Raw genomic sequence first — 18621 nt, 5'->3', positions numbered from 1 at the left:
TGAAGGTTGCATGCTTAACACACAAAGATATACACAATTCTGGTCCTAAATACTTGGCAAATAGTAACAGAATCAGGAGGCAAAGGGCCTATAGAAGAGCTAAATCCTTCATACTAGAACCATCCAGATTAAAAAAAGGAAAACACACGGCTGCACTTTTGCGTATCTGCTCCAAGAATATGGAACTCACTGTCACCCTCTACTAGATCAATTACCTCACTCAGGCCCTTCAAGAAGGAAGTTAAAGCCCTACTACTAGGAAAGCTTATGACATAACAGAACTTTGTGAAAATGTAATTCACCCTACTGTATATTGTTTCCTATTGTTCGTACATAGCTCTTTGAACTCTATGTACAGAGTATCATAAGTAACAGGTATTCATACTGTGCTGAAACTCTAATCAACTCTTTGTACAGCACTCAGTACCGTGATGGTCATGTTCGCACTTATAAGACACTATAAATAAATTCAAGAATGTGTGCATTTTCATTGCTTTATTGATGATTAGTGGAATCTTTCTTATCAATCAATTTCTAATTGATTTTAGTTGGGTCTTCACTGTTTCACATTTTTTTCTTTGTTTTTGTTGTTATTTTTGGGTAATTAGACACAAGCAGTCCTGCGACAAGCATGGCTAGAAAACATCCATCCAGTGTTGGTGATAAATAAAATTGATCGTTTGATAGTGGAACTCAAGCTTACTTCTCAAGAAGCTTATTGCCACCTGCAGAAGATCTTAGAAAAGGTAGGACATTTTGCATCATTCAAAAATCTGTTTATTTAAACATTAAACATTGAGAATGCTTTTGATTTTAGAACAATGATGCCTACTTACTAAGAATTTGTCATTGGATAGATGACATAAAAAATGTGACAGCTTTCGCATAAAGTGTTGCTAAATCATTGGAATGCTTTCATTCCAGTGGTCACTCACACTTTGATTATGTCTGTTGAATAAGGTGTACTGAACCAAAGATCTTCACGCTAATGATTCTGCTACACTCACATGGCATGCGCCTAGGATAAGGCCACTTCTTATTACACACCTATATGTGAAGCAGTGAAGCTGACCTTAAAAAGCAGAAAGTTTTTTGTGGTAGTGAGTAATTCAGTTTTTAGGTCTCGCCTACACAGCGCGCATGAGCTCCATAGGAGGACCTTTAGCTGTCGCTCTGTTCTTTTTGGATTTAGAAAAGGGGGTGGTGATGAACAGAGTGTCTGAGTTAAACAGACCACTCTTACCCAGTCCAAAGATCAGGGCTTGATCCATCACCGTTATTTATCTCACTGCCCCATCCCAGCTCAGAACCTGGCTATATGCAAATCAGTCTGTCCCTGGCCCAGTGCATCATGGGAACAGGGCAGACTAAACTACCAAGCCAATTCTTCACCAGAAAGGAGACAAGCTACCGGGGACCGGTTTCTGGCATTTCAGCCTTCTTCGGCCTGGCTTGCTTGAATCCTGATGGAGCAGTGAGAAAGGGACTCATGTCTGAGTATACCCTGCCACACCTATAGTGGCCAAAAACGATTTAGAAAAGAGGGTTGTAAATATTTCTGTTCTTTTTGGAAGCACATACTCGTGCTTGCGGGGTGTATGGCGCCACAAGCAGCTGCTGCTTCTTAGCGTGATCGCTTTCACCTTCACGGCCGTGCGGCAGCGTCACTTTCAAGGCGTCACGGCCAATGCTTGTTGACATTTACCTACGATGTGTTCATACTGTTAAAACTCTATGCCCATTTAGTCAGTACCTGATGGCTGTTTTAAACTTTACTTTTGCTTGAATGTAGTTTTTTCTTTGTCTTAGAGTGAATTATTATCAATGCTTATTCTTGTCCGGTTTATTTTAAATAAACGAAACAGTAGTAAATAAAACATGGGAGCCAGATTTTTCAATTTTTGGTTACTCATTTGCCAGGGTATGCGATTAGCGCTTGGAGGCTCGCATGCTGATGTGGGTTTAAGGTTCATTTTATGAAAATGTTTATTTTTAAGGAGTTGTTATAATGGATGCACAGACTCTACGTCTGCGTTTCTTTTGAGATTGTAGCGCGGATTTAAAGACCCCTTTTTAATTATAAATTGCTATTTGGTGATGTTAACTACTTGCAATTGTGTTTCACTTTATTTTAAACGAAGGGACGATTCACTGGATACTTCCAGGAAAGGCAACACATAAATGAAATAAACACATTTTTCATGTGTTACATATAATGATGTTACTCTAGGGCTCTGGTACACAGGTCACGTTGGTCTTCATATAAACAAAAATACCTTAAAACTGCACAAACTCCTGCAAGAAGCTTGGTCATTATACCTCTCAAGTATTTAGCATTGATATTGTTTGAGCGTCTGACTTTAAAGCACTGCCGGAAGAGAGATTATTTCACTACAGTGCTGGGGCACAGGCAGAATCCCAGGTGATCGCTTGTGTCGTATTTCAGTCCCTTGATTTTGTCTGGCGTTCAGTTACCTCTGACCAAATCAGGACTCGTATGTTGATTATTTTTTAATTGCTAATGAAGAGATTGATTGTCATTTAAAAGCTCTCAAAAATGTTGTGTCAGAGAAGTAAAGCACCTTGCCTTCCCAATTGAACAAGCAGTGCGTCTGTTATGGATATCTGTTTTCAAATGCACTTTTCTATAACACATTCTGTGCTCACAAGAGTCTGCGCGTTGGAGCATTGCAGAATGACTGTTAGTCAGGTCAAGTAGGTGATATGCATACATTACAGAATGAATTAGCACAGTCTAAAGATAGCTCAACATACCTCATGTTCTTTGAAGGAATGTTCTTTTTTCAGACATGAATATAAGTACCAGTATCACAAAATATCATTAAGATCGTTTAGCAGTTTGACCTCTACAGCAAAAGACTAGACCACTCTTGTGTGTCTACAGCTATTCTTTGTAGTACCACTTTTCTGCTGCACAGACCCTTACTTCCTTTCGCATTGATGTTGAAAGACATTGAGACTTCCTAGCCCCCCCCCCCCTCTTGTTCCAAGTGGCTGCTCAGACCTGCAGGAAGTTCTCTTCAAGATACTGCACAGGGCCCTTCCATACTCCTCACAGCAGCCAGAGCCTGCATGAGATCACGTGGCAACGAGGAAGATTATTGCAGTGTCCTTTTGGGACCGGGCCCTTATGGGTAGCAAGTCACTCTACCCACTTTCCAGTGGTTGCTGAGTCTATTGTATACATACATAACTGGTCCTACGTAAAGCGCTCTGATTCCCGATTTAGCTGGTCTAGTGCGCTCTATATAAAACTCCCCTAAATAAATAAATAAAAGTACATCTGCTCAGATCTGTTTATTTCAGTATTTTGAAGAATACACTAATGTCGCCTTCCAGCCGTCTAGGTTCCCGTATAGGGTGAGACGGGGCTTTAAGTGGATTGAAAAAACTGGGGGGGTCTATCAAAGGGGCGTGACTAATGCAATTAAGGGAGTAGCTTAAAACACATAAGTCAAAAATCTGTGCTTAGCACAGTGTGCCACCCGACTTGTATTTTTCTGTTTCTTTCATTGCATCCAGATATATGATACAACAAATAACATTGTATCTAGAAGTCAGGACTAATGGCTTTGTCAATGGTTGTTAGTTGCATAAGATAAATAAGCAGCAACTATGGTTTGTATATAATATTGAAACAGCTTCCACTTAAAGCCCTGGTGACACCACAACAATGTTGCTGCTCCTGGGTTTCAAAAAGAGAAGAGGGAATTTGTAGTGTGCGCTATTCAATAGGAACCCCTCACTCGCAACAGCACTCGGAGTCTTGTATTTTAAAAAGCAGACACATGGGAGATGTAAGAAGCAAGGATTTCTCTTCTCATACAACGCTCACATTGCATTACATCATGCCATATCTTCTCCACTACTGAAATGTGAGCAGCACACATCGATGTGGCTGCTGTCACTGCAGTCCGGAAAACTACGGACTGCTTGTGCCAGGGTAAAAAACAGAGCCCGCTAGAGACCCGTTTCGAGGCCCCCTTCAAACGAGCATTGGCATAAACAATAGGTCTCGCCTTTGAGACCTTATAAGTGTTTAGCCATGCAACAGTTGATGTTGTTGCACCAAGGATATTCTGCTGCATAACTAAATACTTCTAAGGTCTCGAAGGCGAGACCTATTGGCTTTGCCAATGCTTGTTATTAGCATGTAAGCAATTACCAGCCCTTATTTTACTTCCATGACCATGCTTTAAATGCTTTTGTGGAAAAATATCTACACCTAAATTTACATATTATGGCTTTAGAGTAATATTTTTAAAATGACATTTGATTCCATAATGTATGTTTTATGATGTGCTGAGTACTCTCGTGCTGCCTTCTGTGTACTTAATGTTTCTGACCTCACAAAGATCTTTGTTGGAAACTTTCATGTAGAAAGACTTTGGCTGAGTGGAATTGCATTTTAAAGTGATATCTGCAAAGTATAAAGGGTGCTATAATCTGTACCTAATGTTGCTTCATTCAAGGAAAAGTTATATATTGGAGATAGCAAACAGTTGACTAATAGAAGAGTCTCTGTGATGAGGAATCAGTGATGGCTGAGAAGAGATACGTTGTAAAAGTAGTATTAAATTGCATTTATTACATTTGTCATTTGTTTCCTAAATCGTTTATTGAAGCTGAACTAATCAGAAGCTGGTGGCCAGATGAAACTATTATGCATTGGAGGTTAGAATTAAATAGCACAATAGATTAGGCGATTAGCTAATGAACAGGTTATGGCAATAAACTGGTATATGTATAATCAGATTGTTTAATAAAACTTTTCTTGGTGATTTTTTAGGAGTATCTTGATGCTAATACTCTGGAGTGTGTAGGGGATGAGTGAAATGTAATGAGGATAATAGCTTTGGTGAGTTATTCAGTTAGCAGATTCCCCAACAGAGAGAGAGAGAGATGCAAGCATGAGATTGATTCTTCCTGTTTTGAAAATATTTTGGGCTAAAAAGGAAAATGACATTGACTCTACTTTAATTGATAAACAACTTGCTATGGATATACCTGTGAGGAAAAATGTTTATACATGGATCAATCTATCTTTATAATCATTTCATCTTCTGATAAATATTGCCACATTTCAGTAATTTATTTTAATCAATTGAATTCTCTTGGTGTTGAGAAATTCAGTTCTTTTAGTTTACATCATCTTATCCATCAAATTTTGAAAAGTTGGGACCAGGTCCAATTTCCACAATTGGGCTGCTAGTGATTTAGCAAGAAGCATTGCAGTAAAATGAAATTCTTTTTTAAATCAATCAATTTCTTTGTGTGTCACAGAACCAAGTAACATAATTAGGGGATCTGAAAGATTATAACAAATAAATTAAACACTTAAAAAAATTACAAATTGCTACCCAGAAATCTTTCATTTGTAATGAATTGTGATGGTATTATGAAACTTCAATTTAGTGTACATATCAGTGCCTCTGAAATTACCACTAAGCATGGACCTCGAAACTGTCATATTTCTGTACACTTATTCTTACTAAGTTCCAACCAACATATCTCCCATTTTCTAAAAGAAATCTTCAATACGTCTGTTGTGCTTCCCCACTTTTTAATTTTTTTTAATTCCCTATACTTTGCGGTTTACATGAAAACAAGGCTTTTATCTCTTCTCAAACTCATTGCTGGAATTGCCTGTTTAACGGCTAAAGCAAGATTTAATTTGTAGATATGAGAACCATTACCACGTTTTTGGAACTGCCTATATGAATTTAATGCCAATCTTTCTATTTCTACCATATATGGCTGAAACACAGATTATCCCATTTCCCGTTTTTAAATCCATATGCAGGCATATCTCTTAACAATCTCATAACATGTTTCCAACGTTTAGTACAGGGATATTTAAGTGAATTAAGAACTTTTTTTCTTTAGAAAAGCTTCCATCGTCTGATATCTTATTCTTTTTGGGTACTGAAAAGCATTTTAATATTTTCTTTAAAGGTAACTTTATCCTAGATCATCGTTTCCTAACTTGTGGCTCTTGATCCTGAAGTGGGTCGCCAGCTAATTACTGGTGGCATGTGACAGAACAATGAATAAAGTTGCCTTTACATTTTGTTTATCTCTTGCTACATTTGCTGTGCATTCAAAGACCAAGATCAATGTCACTTGACAAATTCCTACTTATTCATTTAATGTTGGGACTGGTGTTCACTTATCATTCTCTGGTTGCAAAGTGAGAGGAGTTTTTAATGTGAACCATGTGACAGTCTTGCTGGCGGTACATTGAGTGTAAAAGGAAAAGCTGTAAGATGGCATTTTTTGTACCAAACAACAGAATGTAAATGCCGGTAAATTAACTGTACTAATATATCTGCAGTAAGGAGAGCAAAAACACTTTTACAATGTGTTTCAATGAATATGTATCATTTGCGTATTACTATTTCCACATGATATCATTTTGTGTTATGTAGTTTTATCTGTAACACTATATTTCTATGTCAATTTAGTGTCCATCTTAATGAAAAATGTGGCATCTGTAAATGGCGATGGGCTACCTAACGATGCATTGTGACTGCGCTCCAAAATGCACCACCAGCTATATTCTACCCACAACTCTCCTCCTATATACATTTGCTACACTTCGTGTGAAGTTAGGATTTTCACAATCCCTATGACTTTAGTGAAGTACCATTGAAGTCTGCACACCCACTTTGAATATTCTTCCAGTACCATTGTGCAAAGTTACTAAGCCCTGCCACACATTCCAGTTTTTAAAAAAAACTTGCAAGTATTCCCAAGCAAGACTCGAGGTGAACCTTCTGGATGTATGACGTAACATCGCATACATTTACATCGCACACCTTTACAACGCAATTTTTACAACGCAGATTCCTTTACAACGAATGCCTTTACAACGCATGACATTACATAGCAGATGCTATTACAACGCATGCCATTACAACGTAAGTATAGGTAAGTATATTATTTTATAAAAAAATGTAATTAATAAATATTTAATTCATTTTATATATTAAATGATTTTTTAATTTATTTCTAAATATATATATATATATATATATATATATATATATATATATATATATATATATATATTTTAAAAAATAGTTTAGGTGTTTATAAATCATATTCTAACTCCAGGGGAGTGTAATAGTAGGGTAAGTGCTGGATAGTGTAGGGATAAAAATTACTTTAATTTTATTTTTTAAAGAACAATTATTAATAAATAATAAAATTATTAAAACATTTTTTTAAATTTATTTCAAATATTTAACTAAAAACTGAACCCTAAAAATACTTCAGTTCCCCAAAACCCAAACCTAGCCTTGAACCCTAAAAATACCCCAGTACCCCAAAACCCAAACCCAGCCCTGAACCCTAAAAATACCCCAAAACCCAAACCAAGCCCTGAACCCTAACAATACCCCTGTACCCCAAAACCCAAACCAAGCCCTGAACCCTAAAAATACCCCTGTACCCCATAACCCAAACCCAACCCTGAACCCTAAAAATACCCCTGTACCCCATAACCCAAACCCAGCCCTGAACCCTAAAAATACCCCTGTACCCCATAACCCAAACCCAGCCCTGAACCCTAAAAATACTCCTGTACCCCATAACCCAAACCCAGCTCTGAACCCTAAAAATACCCCTGTACCCCATAACCCAAACCAAGCCCTGAACCCTAAAAATACCCCTGTACCCCAAAACCAGCCCTGAACCCTAAAATACCCCTGTACCCCATAACCAAAACCCAGCCCTGAACCCTAAAAATACCCCTGTACCCCATAACTAAACCTAGCCCTGAACCCTAAAAATACCCCTGTACCCCATAACCCAAACCAAGCCCTGAACCCTAAAAATACCCCTGTCCCCAAAACCCAAACCCAGCCCTGAACCCTAAAAATACCCCTGTACCCCATAACCCAAACTATATGTATAAAATTACTTAAATTAATTAATTTAATTTATTTTTAATATTTTTTAAATTAATTAAAAATGTTTAAATAAAATGATATACTTACCTATATTTACGTAATGGTGTGCGTTGAAACAGTATGCGTTGTAAAAGTTGCGTTGAAACGGTTTTATACCAAGCATACACACTCTTCCTACTTGTGTATGACTTTAACACATAAATTGAGTGAAAATGTTGGAGACTGGGCAGAAATTGTTACGGTCTGAGCAATCATTAGTAGGGGTTACCTGCTCTACTTTTAGGCAGTCAGGGATAGTGCTTTGGCGGAGCGAGGCATTTATGATCTCGGTCTATAAAGGGAGGATAGATGCTTTGATCTCCTTTCAGATATTTAGAGGTAAAGTGATTTGAAGGTTTCAACGCTGTAAGCATTTTGTGAATGTCACTTTAATTGAGGGGAGTGAATGTGTGCCAAGAGGCATTGTTTTTGGGGGAATCGAAAAGGTGACTAACACGATCAACAGTCTGTGAGGGATGAGGAATGTTGTGCAAGATAGTCGCCCGGAGCTTCCTCACTGACTGCAGCTCATTTTCAATCCTTTCTATTTCTCCAAAGAAGAAGGAAGCAACGTCTTCTCAGTTTGGGAGCATGTTTGACCCAGTACCGGGAGGGTTGGGTTAATTGTTGATTGACAATTTCAAAAAGTTTTATTAGTCGATTTCTGGCTTGGTCTAGCTGGATTCTAAAGAAATTATCATTGAGCTTCTTATTCTTTTGTTGTATGTGTTATCTTAAACGTGTTGGCTAATCTCAAATTGCGTTTTTCAGTATTAAGGTTTTCATTGAACCAAGGTTTAGAAGCTTTGGTGAATATGTTTTCTAGTTGTAGGGGAGCGATCGAGTCAAGGATGTTCAAGATGGAAATATTGTAGTGCTCTGTAAGGACGTGAACATCAACCATGTCCACCTGGGGAGTCAGGGCATTGTTACTGAGGGCAGATAAGTCACTTTGGTTTCTGTTCCACAAATTTCTTTTCTATTGTTTTGGTTTCTTTAGTTGAGCTCTTTTTGGGATCACAACCGCATTGAGTCAGGGCATTGTTACTGAGGGCAGATATACCATAAAGGTTTATGTTCCCCAAACTTCTTTTCTAATATGTTGGTTTCTTTAATTGAGCTCTTTTTAGGATCACAACCGCATTGATGAGGAAGATGATACAGTAGTAGTCTGTCCAGTCGCATGGCACAATAGACTCCAAAGTGATGTTATCCCTTTTTGTAATGATTAAGCCTAAGTTCTCTTTCTTGTTGTGAGTAGGGCTGTCACGAATTTGGATCAATTCAAGGTCTGATAGAAAGGATTTAAAGGTGTACACTGCATGGCCATTCAGGTCAAGGTTGAAGTCTCCAAGGACGATCCGGGTAGCATGATGATCCACACTGGTTGTGATGACTTCCAAGACTTGTTCAATGAAAGATAGGTTGTCTTCGGGAGGGTGGCAGATCATGTGAAGTTTGCAAATTAATCTATCATTGCTAGTAATAATGATGCAAAGAGATTCACCAGTGGTAACAGTAGTGGTTTCTGACTGATTCACAGACATTGTGTTACAGTGGATGCACACAGCAGACCCCCACAGGGTCTGTTAGCTTTATCTAGTTTCATAATGCTGTGAATAGGGGGGACTAGTAAGTCTAGAATAGGAGCAGAAGAATCGTTTAACCAGGTTTCTGCAAGGATAACAAGATCAAACTAATGTGTGAGGATGAGGTCATAAATATCAGGCGCATGACTAACAGCCCATCTGCAGTTGATGAGCATGCATTTGAGGTGAGTACTGAAATAGACAGTGACGGAACGAGTGAGGTTGATGCACTTGAGAATGGCAATGTTTACTCCTCTAGGGTTGTAGTTAGGTTCTCAATAAGGATTAGTCTGAATGGTTTGGATTTGTCCCAGACAGACCTCGTCGGCTCACCATCTGCCACTTTTATGGGCAGATCAATAACTTGGTCACCGTCGATAAAGATATATCGAAAGGCATGGTCATAGTTGTGACATTTTCAAACAGTTGTTGTTAGAGAGGAATGCCATTTTTTTTAAAAGAGTACTTTAATTTGGAAATTTACAGCATTATGAAAGCATGTCTACTATTACATTAAAAAAGATCCCCCCGCCCCCCACCTCAAGTCTCTTGAAGCTAGGTGGACCGTGAAAGTTTGTCGTTTTAACCCCGGCCCGCCGCGGTTTAAATGAGTGGGCGGGGCCGCGTCGGCCAACGGACGTGCACAGCACTACAGAGGTAGTGTTTGCGACGGCCGATGGCCCACACGCGCATCGAAGGGGTTAAGAGTTAGGTCATGGCTCTAAAAGTTTTGGGAAGCACTGTCCAAGATTGCCAGAAATTGTCTGTAATATGGAGTTCTCATAACAACTAGACTGGTAATCTATAGTAAACCTTGATGTCATATTGATGAATGATGCTGAGTAATAAAGACTAGGATTCTGGATAGTTAATCCTTCTTGTTTCTTGTAAATTTCAAGCTTAGTAGTCTCTTACAAGGTGGAAAGATTTGTTCAGTTTGAATGAATGATTTTCATTCTAATGTAGAAGGCACATTAAAGAATTGAAATAAGTATTATGGGAACATTGACATTGTTATTAATGCAACTCTGCCAACTAGAGAGAGAATAAGAATTTGACATCTCATTAATAAGCCCTTACGGTATTTTTGTAGAAGAAAGCAGTAATTTAATTTACAACGTTAATCATACCTTACCGAACTTTCCTTTAAATAGCCTAACTTAAAATTTGGGCTAAGGAACTCTGCAGAGATATTAAACTGCAGGATTACATTTTTTGAATGATTAACTCTATAGACGCTGATGGCCATAAACTTTTGTATCTTTTACCGAGCCAGTTCAGTATAGTTTTTCTCCGCTTTTAAGTATAATATTAAGTCATCAGCATACAATTTAAGTTTTGCCATTGAGGGAAATGGAGGTTGAGACAGCTAAAGGCTTTGCAAAAAAAACACAAATGCCAGGTGCCTCTGGGGGTTTTAATGTCCCTTTCCTTCTTAGAATGTATCAATATTGTAGCAGATGTTTTATAATTTAGTTTAGTAAGTACCCTCTTGAGTTGAAAAAGGAACTTGAATTTAAATAAGAAATTCAGCATCCCAGTTCACAAGGTGTTAGGCCTTCACAGCGTCCAATATTAATACTGCTCTATCCTCTTGAGAATTGGTTAAATAGTCAATCGCTTCAATGAGATAATTAGTATTTGGTATAATCCGCTTCCCAGGAATAAAACCATTTTGCTCTCAGTGGACTAAACCTTTAGCTGGGATTGTTAATTTATTAGCTGGTATTTTAGTAAATAGTTAGCAATCCGAATTTAGTTGATTTATTTTTAATCCTTTTATGTATTTTTATCAATAAGTTTAACTATTTCGTTTTAATTTGCCTTGGTTTTGCTTGATTGTGCTAACACCTTTATGCTTAATTCAAATTTTTATACCTGTGTCCCATCTTTCTTTCCCTTACCAGCTGTTATTGAATAAAATAAATTCTCATGAGCAGTGTTTGCCTTTTTCCAACTACTTATGCTCAGGATCAAGCCGGATAAAATCATATCAAGAGCTGCTGTCAGTATTGTGTGTTCCATTAGCTGGAATCTAGCTCTTCTTTGTGAATATTGTAACCAATGATTCTGTCTACAGGGCAGCTACGAAGGTCTCTCAGACGAGTTGTATATTGGTGGATCCTATTGTAGTCTGGATGAATTTTGTCATAAACCATTTTGTGACTTCAACCCAGCTATCATTTTGTAACAAAAGTTTATCGAAGAACCATCTCTTAGTACTAGTGCCTATATGATCTTTATGTTTGTGGAATTAGAAAGAAGTCTAGTTGAGCTGGCAAATGAAATCTCTTAGAATGACATGTTATTTATTTTAATGGTGGATTATCATGTCTCCAGAGATCTGTAAGTCCATAGTGGAACTTTAAATTTAGTTACCCTGTTAGCCGTTTGAGGTTGATTTTGTTTTTTATCCTTCCTTAAAAAATCAGTAGTTACTGATTTAAAAAAAACATATTTCCTCCCCGAAAGAACTAGAACTAAACTCCACTATTAAATAAATGAACAGATCCCTTAGCAATTAAAAGTCATCATTGGTAGGACCATGATAGCTTACCAGTGTAAAGCGAATATTAAAAAATCATAACCTGTTCCCATGAGCCTTCCTTATCTGAGACTTTTTCAATTACCTCCAACTCTAGGCCTTGTCTGTTAAAATACCTCCCCCTTTAGGAGCTGTCCAATAAGAAACCCAAAAAGATAAATTTGCTTTGAAGTGAGTTTCTTGTAAGAGAATAACATTGGGATGATACTTTGCCACCCACCTCATTAATGCTTTATTCTTCCATTTGTTAGTGAGACTGTTGGCGTGACAGGAAATAATAGTGAACACCCCTACTCTTGAGTAAGAGTTTTCAGATGTGTCTGCTTATTTTTCCTTCTTGAGCCAAATCTGAATTTGTAATTGCTTTTATTACCTTCGCCTCCCATTTCTCAATCCTCCTGTTTGACCCAACCCATGACCCTATCTGCCCACTTGATCCTCGGGCAGTACAGCTGTGTTTAAGCCATCTTTTTTATGCTTGAGGATTCCTACAAAGCGTACATTTGAACTCCTTAGTTGTTTATTATTTTTTTTTATCTGTTGTTGAATGAATTTAATTGCAGCTATATCCTATTGGCTAGTGCAGTCCTTGAGTGCAAAGCTTAGCATTTCTTCTCAACATCTTAGGCCCTCTTTCGTTTCCACAATGTGGCTTGTATACTGTCCCCAAGTAGTTCGATTTTTGTTGTTGGTAGATGTAAGACCATAACTTCTTGTGTCTGTTTGACCTCTTTTACCTTGTTTAAAATAGATTTCAAGAGGCTGATTATTACATTTGTCGTAAGATGGATTTGTTTTTGGATGCCAACCAGACTGGATCATCCAAAATTGTTTGATGTGAAGTTATATACTTCTCAGAAGAAGTTGCAAAACCCAGAATCTGTTCAGAGCAAAATATTGTCTCCACTTTTAGCACTTTATTTTCTCAAAGACAGAAGATGGGCAACTGCTTCATAATCTACTTCGCTTGGAATGTTCTTTTCGAAAAGAGCCCCCTCGCCTTTCAAAAGTGTGGGTGCTGACTGTTTTAGTACACTTGATTTACTGCTGATGCTATTCTCTTATTGGCAGTCTCAATATATCTAGTGGAAGATTTTTCGTGACTTGACCTCTGCTAGATGCATCATTTTCCGATTATGAAATAATGGGTATGCAATTGGTAATGTGCTTAAAATACCTGTCTTTCTAGAATTATTTATATTTGTTCAATGCTGGACTTCCTCAGTTGGACTTCTTTTTCTATCAAGGTTTGAGTGATGCTACTCAATTGGTTTTTATAATCTACATCTGAATTTGCTGTTAGAGGTTGACTTGGCTGTACTGTAAAGCTCCCAGTTTGGGATATGGCATAAGTATAACTAAAACACAACATTTCCGCGCTCCGCGACACTGTCTCAAGAGTCTTTTTGGGGAAAAATCATACCACCCATAGTGCAATTATGTTCCACCTGAGGATGAATATTTAGAGATCATCATGAACTAATTTCCATTACCCCTCATATGTCCAGCTTCATTCACTTGAATACTCCTCCAGATCTTGCAGGCGGTGGAGGGGTTTAACCCTTGTGGCTTCATCAGCACTGATTAAGTAGGACGATAAACGTTGATAACCACTATCCCGTAAGTTTACTGCTCCTTGGGTAGGTTATGAAACTTGAGAATCTTGACATGACAGCCTTGACAAGCCACACCTAGAGCCCCTGGAAAGGAACCACAGAGCTGCCCTCTCTTTTACATGAGAGGTTACCCATTCAACTCCCTAAACACAGCGTTGTGCACTTGTGGAATATACTGATGGCTGTCTCCTCTGGCACAAGCCTTTCGCTGGCTGTTTCCATCAGGCTGTTAATCGACATTCAGTTTTCTTGTGAGAGCGTAAGATTTGTTGCAAGAAGTTGTTAAAGGCTTACAACACTTCTTCCACAAATATAGCTCCATTCCAAATTCTATCCCCAAATCCAGCAATCTGCTCTGTGCCATCTTTTCTCTTGGGGAGGAGTTGTGTCGAAGCACTTGGAGGCGATGCATTGTAGGCTGTATCTCCTTTTTCCTTATTCACGTGTGGGAAAGTAGGATCTGCTTTCATGGCTACTCCCATTTTTTGCCAGGTGTCAGTATGTTTTGTCTGTAGTTTTCAGGGATCCTGCTAACCAGGACCTCAGCATTAATGCTCTCTCTCCCACAGTGGCTTTGGTAAGTACTTTTCTACCTCCATAATTGGCTACTTGTGTACCCTTATAAGTTCCTAGTATATTGTACTAAGGTTCCCAGGGCATAGGTACACCATGGGGTCTTCCATGGGCTGCAGCATGCTTTGTGCCACCTTTGGGGGTCCACTTAAACTTAGACTACCAGCCTATCACTTCAGCCTCTGTGAGGTGGTGCTTGCATCCCTCATGGCAGATATATTTTTTTTAAAAATATCTGAGGTCACTACACCTAAAACCTATAAGTCACCCCTATGGTAGGCCCTACAGTCCTAAGGGCAGGGTGCGTGACTATAAGTGTGAGGGTCCCCCTGAATGAGCAGGACATCCCTACAAATCCCGAAGTCAATTCTCCAGGCTTTTTAAGTGCGGTCAGCCATTTTAAGATATATAGTAGAAATCAGTCATTATAAGATGTCTAACTATATAATGGCTGCGCCGAACCTGGTCATGTTTGGTATCTAACATGTTGGAATAAAACCCCAACACAGATTCCAGTGTTGGAGGTATGGTCCTATGTTCTGCGGGGCCCCTTAGTGGGGCCCCCTGTACTCTCGGTTACAGCCTTTCTGGTCTGCCAGCAAGCTAGTGCAGCTGCTAGTCACAGCACTATTCTACCCTCCTGCTGCTGAGCTGACCTTGAACACGGGCAGTTAGAACAATAGGTTTCCTGTCACAGGGAGGTGTGACCACCTCTGAGGCAGGACTTACTGTATTGGGCTGAGGTGTGGGTGCTCTCCATTGTCACCAGACTGGATTGAAGGGCACATTTGGTGCTCTCCTTGCATACATCTGATTGAGCCATTTCAGAACCCATGGTTGCCGCTCTGGCGCGAAACTGGACAAAGGATAGGAGAGTATCCTCCCCTCTTTCCAGCTCTTCCTCTGGGAGTGACCCCTGAGTTGTTCCAACACTTTCTTTGGGTATTAGGCCTCCCCCATGGGAGGGTCTTCGGATTCATCATAGATCAAGACTCGCCACTGAAATCAAGACGCTCTTTGACCGTCTGGACGCTCTTCGACCGTCTGGACACTTGGACTTCGTCTGGAACCGAGACTGCATCAAGGAAGACTCCTGCTATGCCTGGTCTCGCTTGTATGCAAAGTATTCTGCCTCATCTGTGTCTGTGCTTGGCTCAGGTTCTCCAGAAGACCTGTGGGCATCAAGGACAACCGAAGAAATCTCCCTTGGAGTGAAGGAGCCACTCCCCTGCATCTGCAAGCACCGCAACGAAGCTGACCGAGCTGCTGCTTTTTTATTCCTATGGATTTCCTGAAGCCCAGCTACACAGGTCGTGGTTTGGTGGGTCCCTCAAGGCCTGACCTGTCTTCCCTGCAATTTGGAGAGCCTATTTCTCGTCGGGCCTCTGGGACCACACCCCTCTGCACTGCATTGACTTGCCGCTGCCCAGGCTTATTGGCTCTGCACTCCAGTGATCTTCGGGCTACAAGAAGCTCCAGCCTCTATATCAGCATCCTCACTGCATCCCTTGCACCGTGGGCCTCCATCTTTGGTGAGCTGCTTGAGGTACTCTTGCGACTCCTATGCCTTTGGCCCGGGGGTCCTCTCAAGGATCTTCTACTGCTTTAGCGGACTCGCCTGCTTGCACAGGGTCTGCTCTGACTCATCTGCACTTGGTTAGTCCCTTTGACTCAATGGTTGCATCTTCCCCGCCAGTTGCGGCCACCAAGGCTTGTTGATGCTTCCCCCGGACACTGACCAGCTAGACACCAACAACCGACGTGGGACAGCTCGTGCACGGCTCCTGGTCTTCCTCATTGTCACCTGGTCCCCACAGGTTCTCGTCAACTCTACTGAGCTCCTTGCCAATGGTGGGCATTGTGCTTCTGTGCCTCCTAGTCACATCCAAGTGTCATAGATTCTGTCCCCTTTGCCTGTAGGTTCTCCTCTTCAGGAATCCACTTTAGATTCCACCGGACATCTTCAGAGACTTCTCCAGAGTCCTTTCTTCCCAAGTCTTCCATTGTTGTCTACGGAAGGTCCCAACGTCACTTCATCCCTATGCACCTGGCTTCCCTGGTGCAGCTAACCTGGTTCCTGGGGCACTCACGAGTGGGGTGGCTCTCTAACTTTCCGGCCTCCAAAGGGGTGCTTCGGGGTCCTCTGCGAAGGTTCCTTTTTCTTTAAAACTGCAACCACAACTTATTTTTTTTAAAAAACATATTTTATTGTTTAACATCTTGTCAATCAAGTAATCCTTTACGCAATCAACAAATACCCATCTATTATTTTCCACATTTATCAGTTGGCCCAATTACGATATCAGCTAGCTTGCTGGTTAATGGTCTTTCACAACATTCACGTTACAGTGTATTAATCATTCTGCTCATTTTCGCAATTACCTCTTGCTCAGCATCAAACAAACCAATTGCTTATAAACTATTCCTAACCTAATGAAAATGATAACTCCCTCACCCTCCCTTCCACCCCTTTCACCGGTGTGTTCCATGTATCTGCAAAAGTATAGTGCGTAGGACTCGTGTTGACTGCAAGCCAGGATTCCCCTACTGGGTGTTACTGTGGCCTCCATGTGCCTGATCACTCTGTTCCCGGTCGTCCCCTGACTGTTGGTCGGTCAGTGATTGAACTAGCTCCTCCCAAGCTCTTGCCGCGTCCAGCGCCTTCTCGTTATTCATACGTCGCGCCTGTTGAAAGCGAATAGCACCCTCACTACTAGCCCATTTAACCAGCTCAGCCCTCCACCTCTTACTGCTGGGACCCTCCTTTGACTTCCAGTGCATTGTTATTTCCCATTTTGCCAGCTCCAGCCCCATATCTACAAACTTACTTGTCACCTTCGTCTTGGAGGTAAGAGGGAACCAATGTAATATGCATGTGGCCATGTCAAAGTCTAATTGGTGCTCTGTAACTAAATTCAATAGCTCACCCACTTCACCCCAGTAGCTCCTCAAGTTCGGGCACTCCCATAGCATGTGCTCTAATTCCACTCCCACCCTAGCTCATCTAGGACATACCGCATTATCAACGTTAAAATATTTCATGATCTTACTAGGCGTCAAATATTCTCTGTGTATTATAAAGAAATGCACCTGTTGGAATCGTGCGTTTCTGTTGCTTTTCCACGCCCTGCGCAGAATATGTCCTCATACAGTTTCCGGTATGGGCTTTCCAATGCCTGCCTCCCATTTTAGTCTTAGTGTATCAAGTGGAGCTAATCCCTCGTTCAGCATTTTCGAATATAGGCATGTAACTGCTTTAAACGTTCCTACTGCCATCACCACATATTGACATCACCACATATTGACATGCCATTGTTGTTTTAGGCTCTATCCATCCCCCCTTCCAATGCATCTGAATGGCATGCACCAGAGCGGCGTGCACCAGGAATCCTCCCCCAGGGAGATCATACCTCTCCTGTAATACTTGATAAGGTAGTAGCTCTCCATCCTCATATAAGTCCCCGAGTACTTGGATCCCTGCCTGCTCCCACACCAACAGTGACGTCCAGTCTCCACCATGGGGTAATGCTGTTACCATCCCCAGCGGAATTTCAGGCACATATGGGTGCAGCACACCCGATCTCCGCTGACTCTGGTTCCTGCACAACCTCAGTGTTTTCTCTTCCAAGGAGAGATCTCTAAGGTCCAATCGTTGCTGCAATATGATAAAAGATATGCCTCGCTATCCCTCTATCTCTCGAGGACTCAGGGCCCCGAATCTCTATTGCAACCGCCTGTGTAAGAACCTGTAGTTGTGCTGCTATATAGTAAAGTTCCAGGTCAGGAACCGCCAATCCACCCTCGGCTTTCGGCCTCATCAGTGTTTTTTGAGCCACCCTGCTCTTCCAGACCCCCAGAGGAACCCCACGACCATGGACCTCAATTGGGCAAACATGGAGCCCGGTATCCATATGGGTAATGTTCTGAAAAAGTACAGCAACCTATGAAGTGCCACCATCTTCAGCAAGGCTACCCTCCCCATCACTGATAACGGAAGGGTATTCCAAAATGCCATGTTCCCTTCAGGGCTCATGCAACCACGACTTATCTATTGACTTCTATTAGACATGTGGCTGTGTTTCTACCTGCACCTGCACATAGCCTCAGTGGGTTCCTGGGTGTTCACCTTGGGTGGTTCTTCATTCTCCCAGCTCTTCTGAGTCTTTTGGTTCAAGTCCTGTTCTTCCTTGCAGTTCGCATTCCACTTCTTTAGTATATGGTTTGTTCTCTCCCTGGAGACCAGTGTATATTTGTGCTACTTACCTGATTTCTTTGAAGTATTTTCTTGTGTATTGTTGATATCTCCGACTAGGAGCTATACCAAT

The 18621-nt window shown here is 40.7% G+C and overlaps 1 protein-coding gene across 4 annotated transcripts in view; it reads left to right on the top strand.

Annotated features, from left to right (window-relative positions):
• The window catches only part of EFL1 (elongation factor like GTPase 1), a 1188367-nt gene that overhangs the window by 86244 nt on the left and 1083502 nt on the right, over positions 1-18621 (top strand). For all 4 annotated transcript variants that reach the window (XM_086958226.1, XM_086958223.1, XM_086958224.1 and 1 more), the window contains exon 6: positions 609-746. In XM_086958226.1, the coding sequence (XP_086814352.1) occupies positions 609-746 (138 nt within the window). The remainder of the gene's footprint in view (positions 1-608; positions 747-18621) is intronic.

This window comes from Lissotriton vulgaris, chromosome 2_1, assembly GCF_964263255.1.
Source record: "Lissotriton vulgaris chromosome 2_1, aLisVul1.2, whole genome shotgun sequence".
Taxonomy (NCBI): domain Eukaryota; kingdom Metazoa; phylum Chordata; class Amphibia; order Caudata; family Salamandridae; genus Lissotriton; species Lissotriton vulgaris.
Note: the sequence above shows the minus strand (reverse complement) of the source record. Positions and strands in the feature narration are given on the sequence as shown.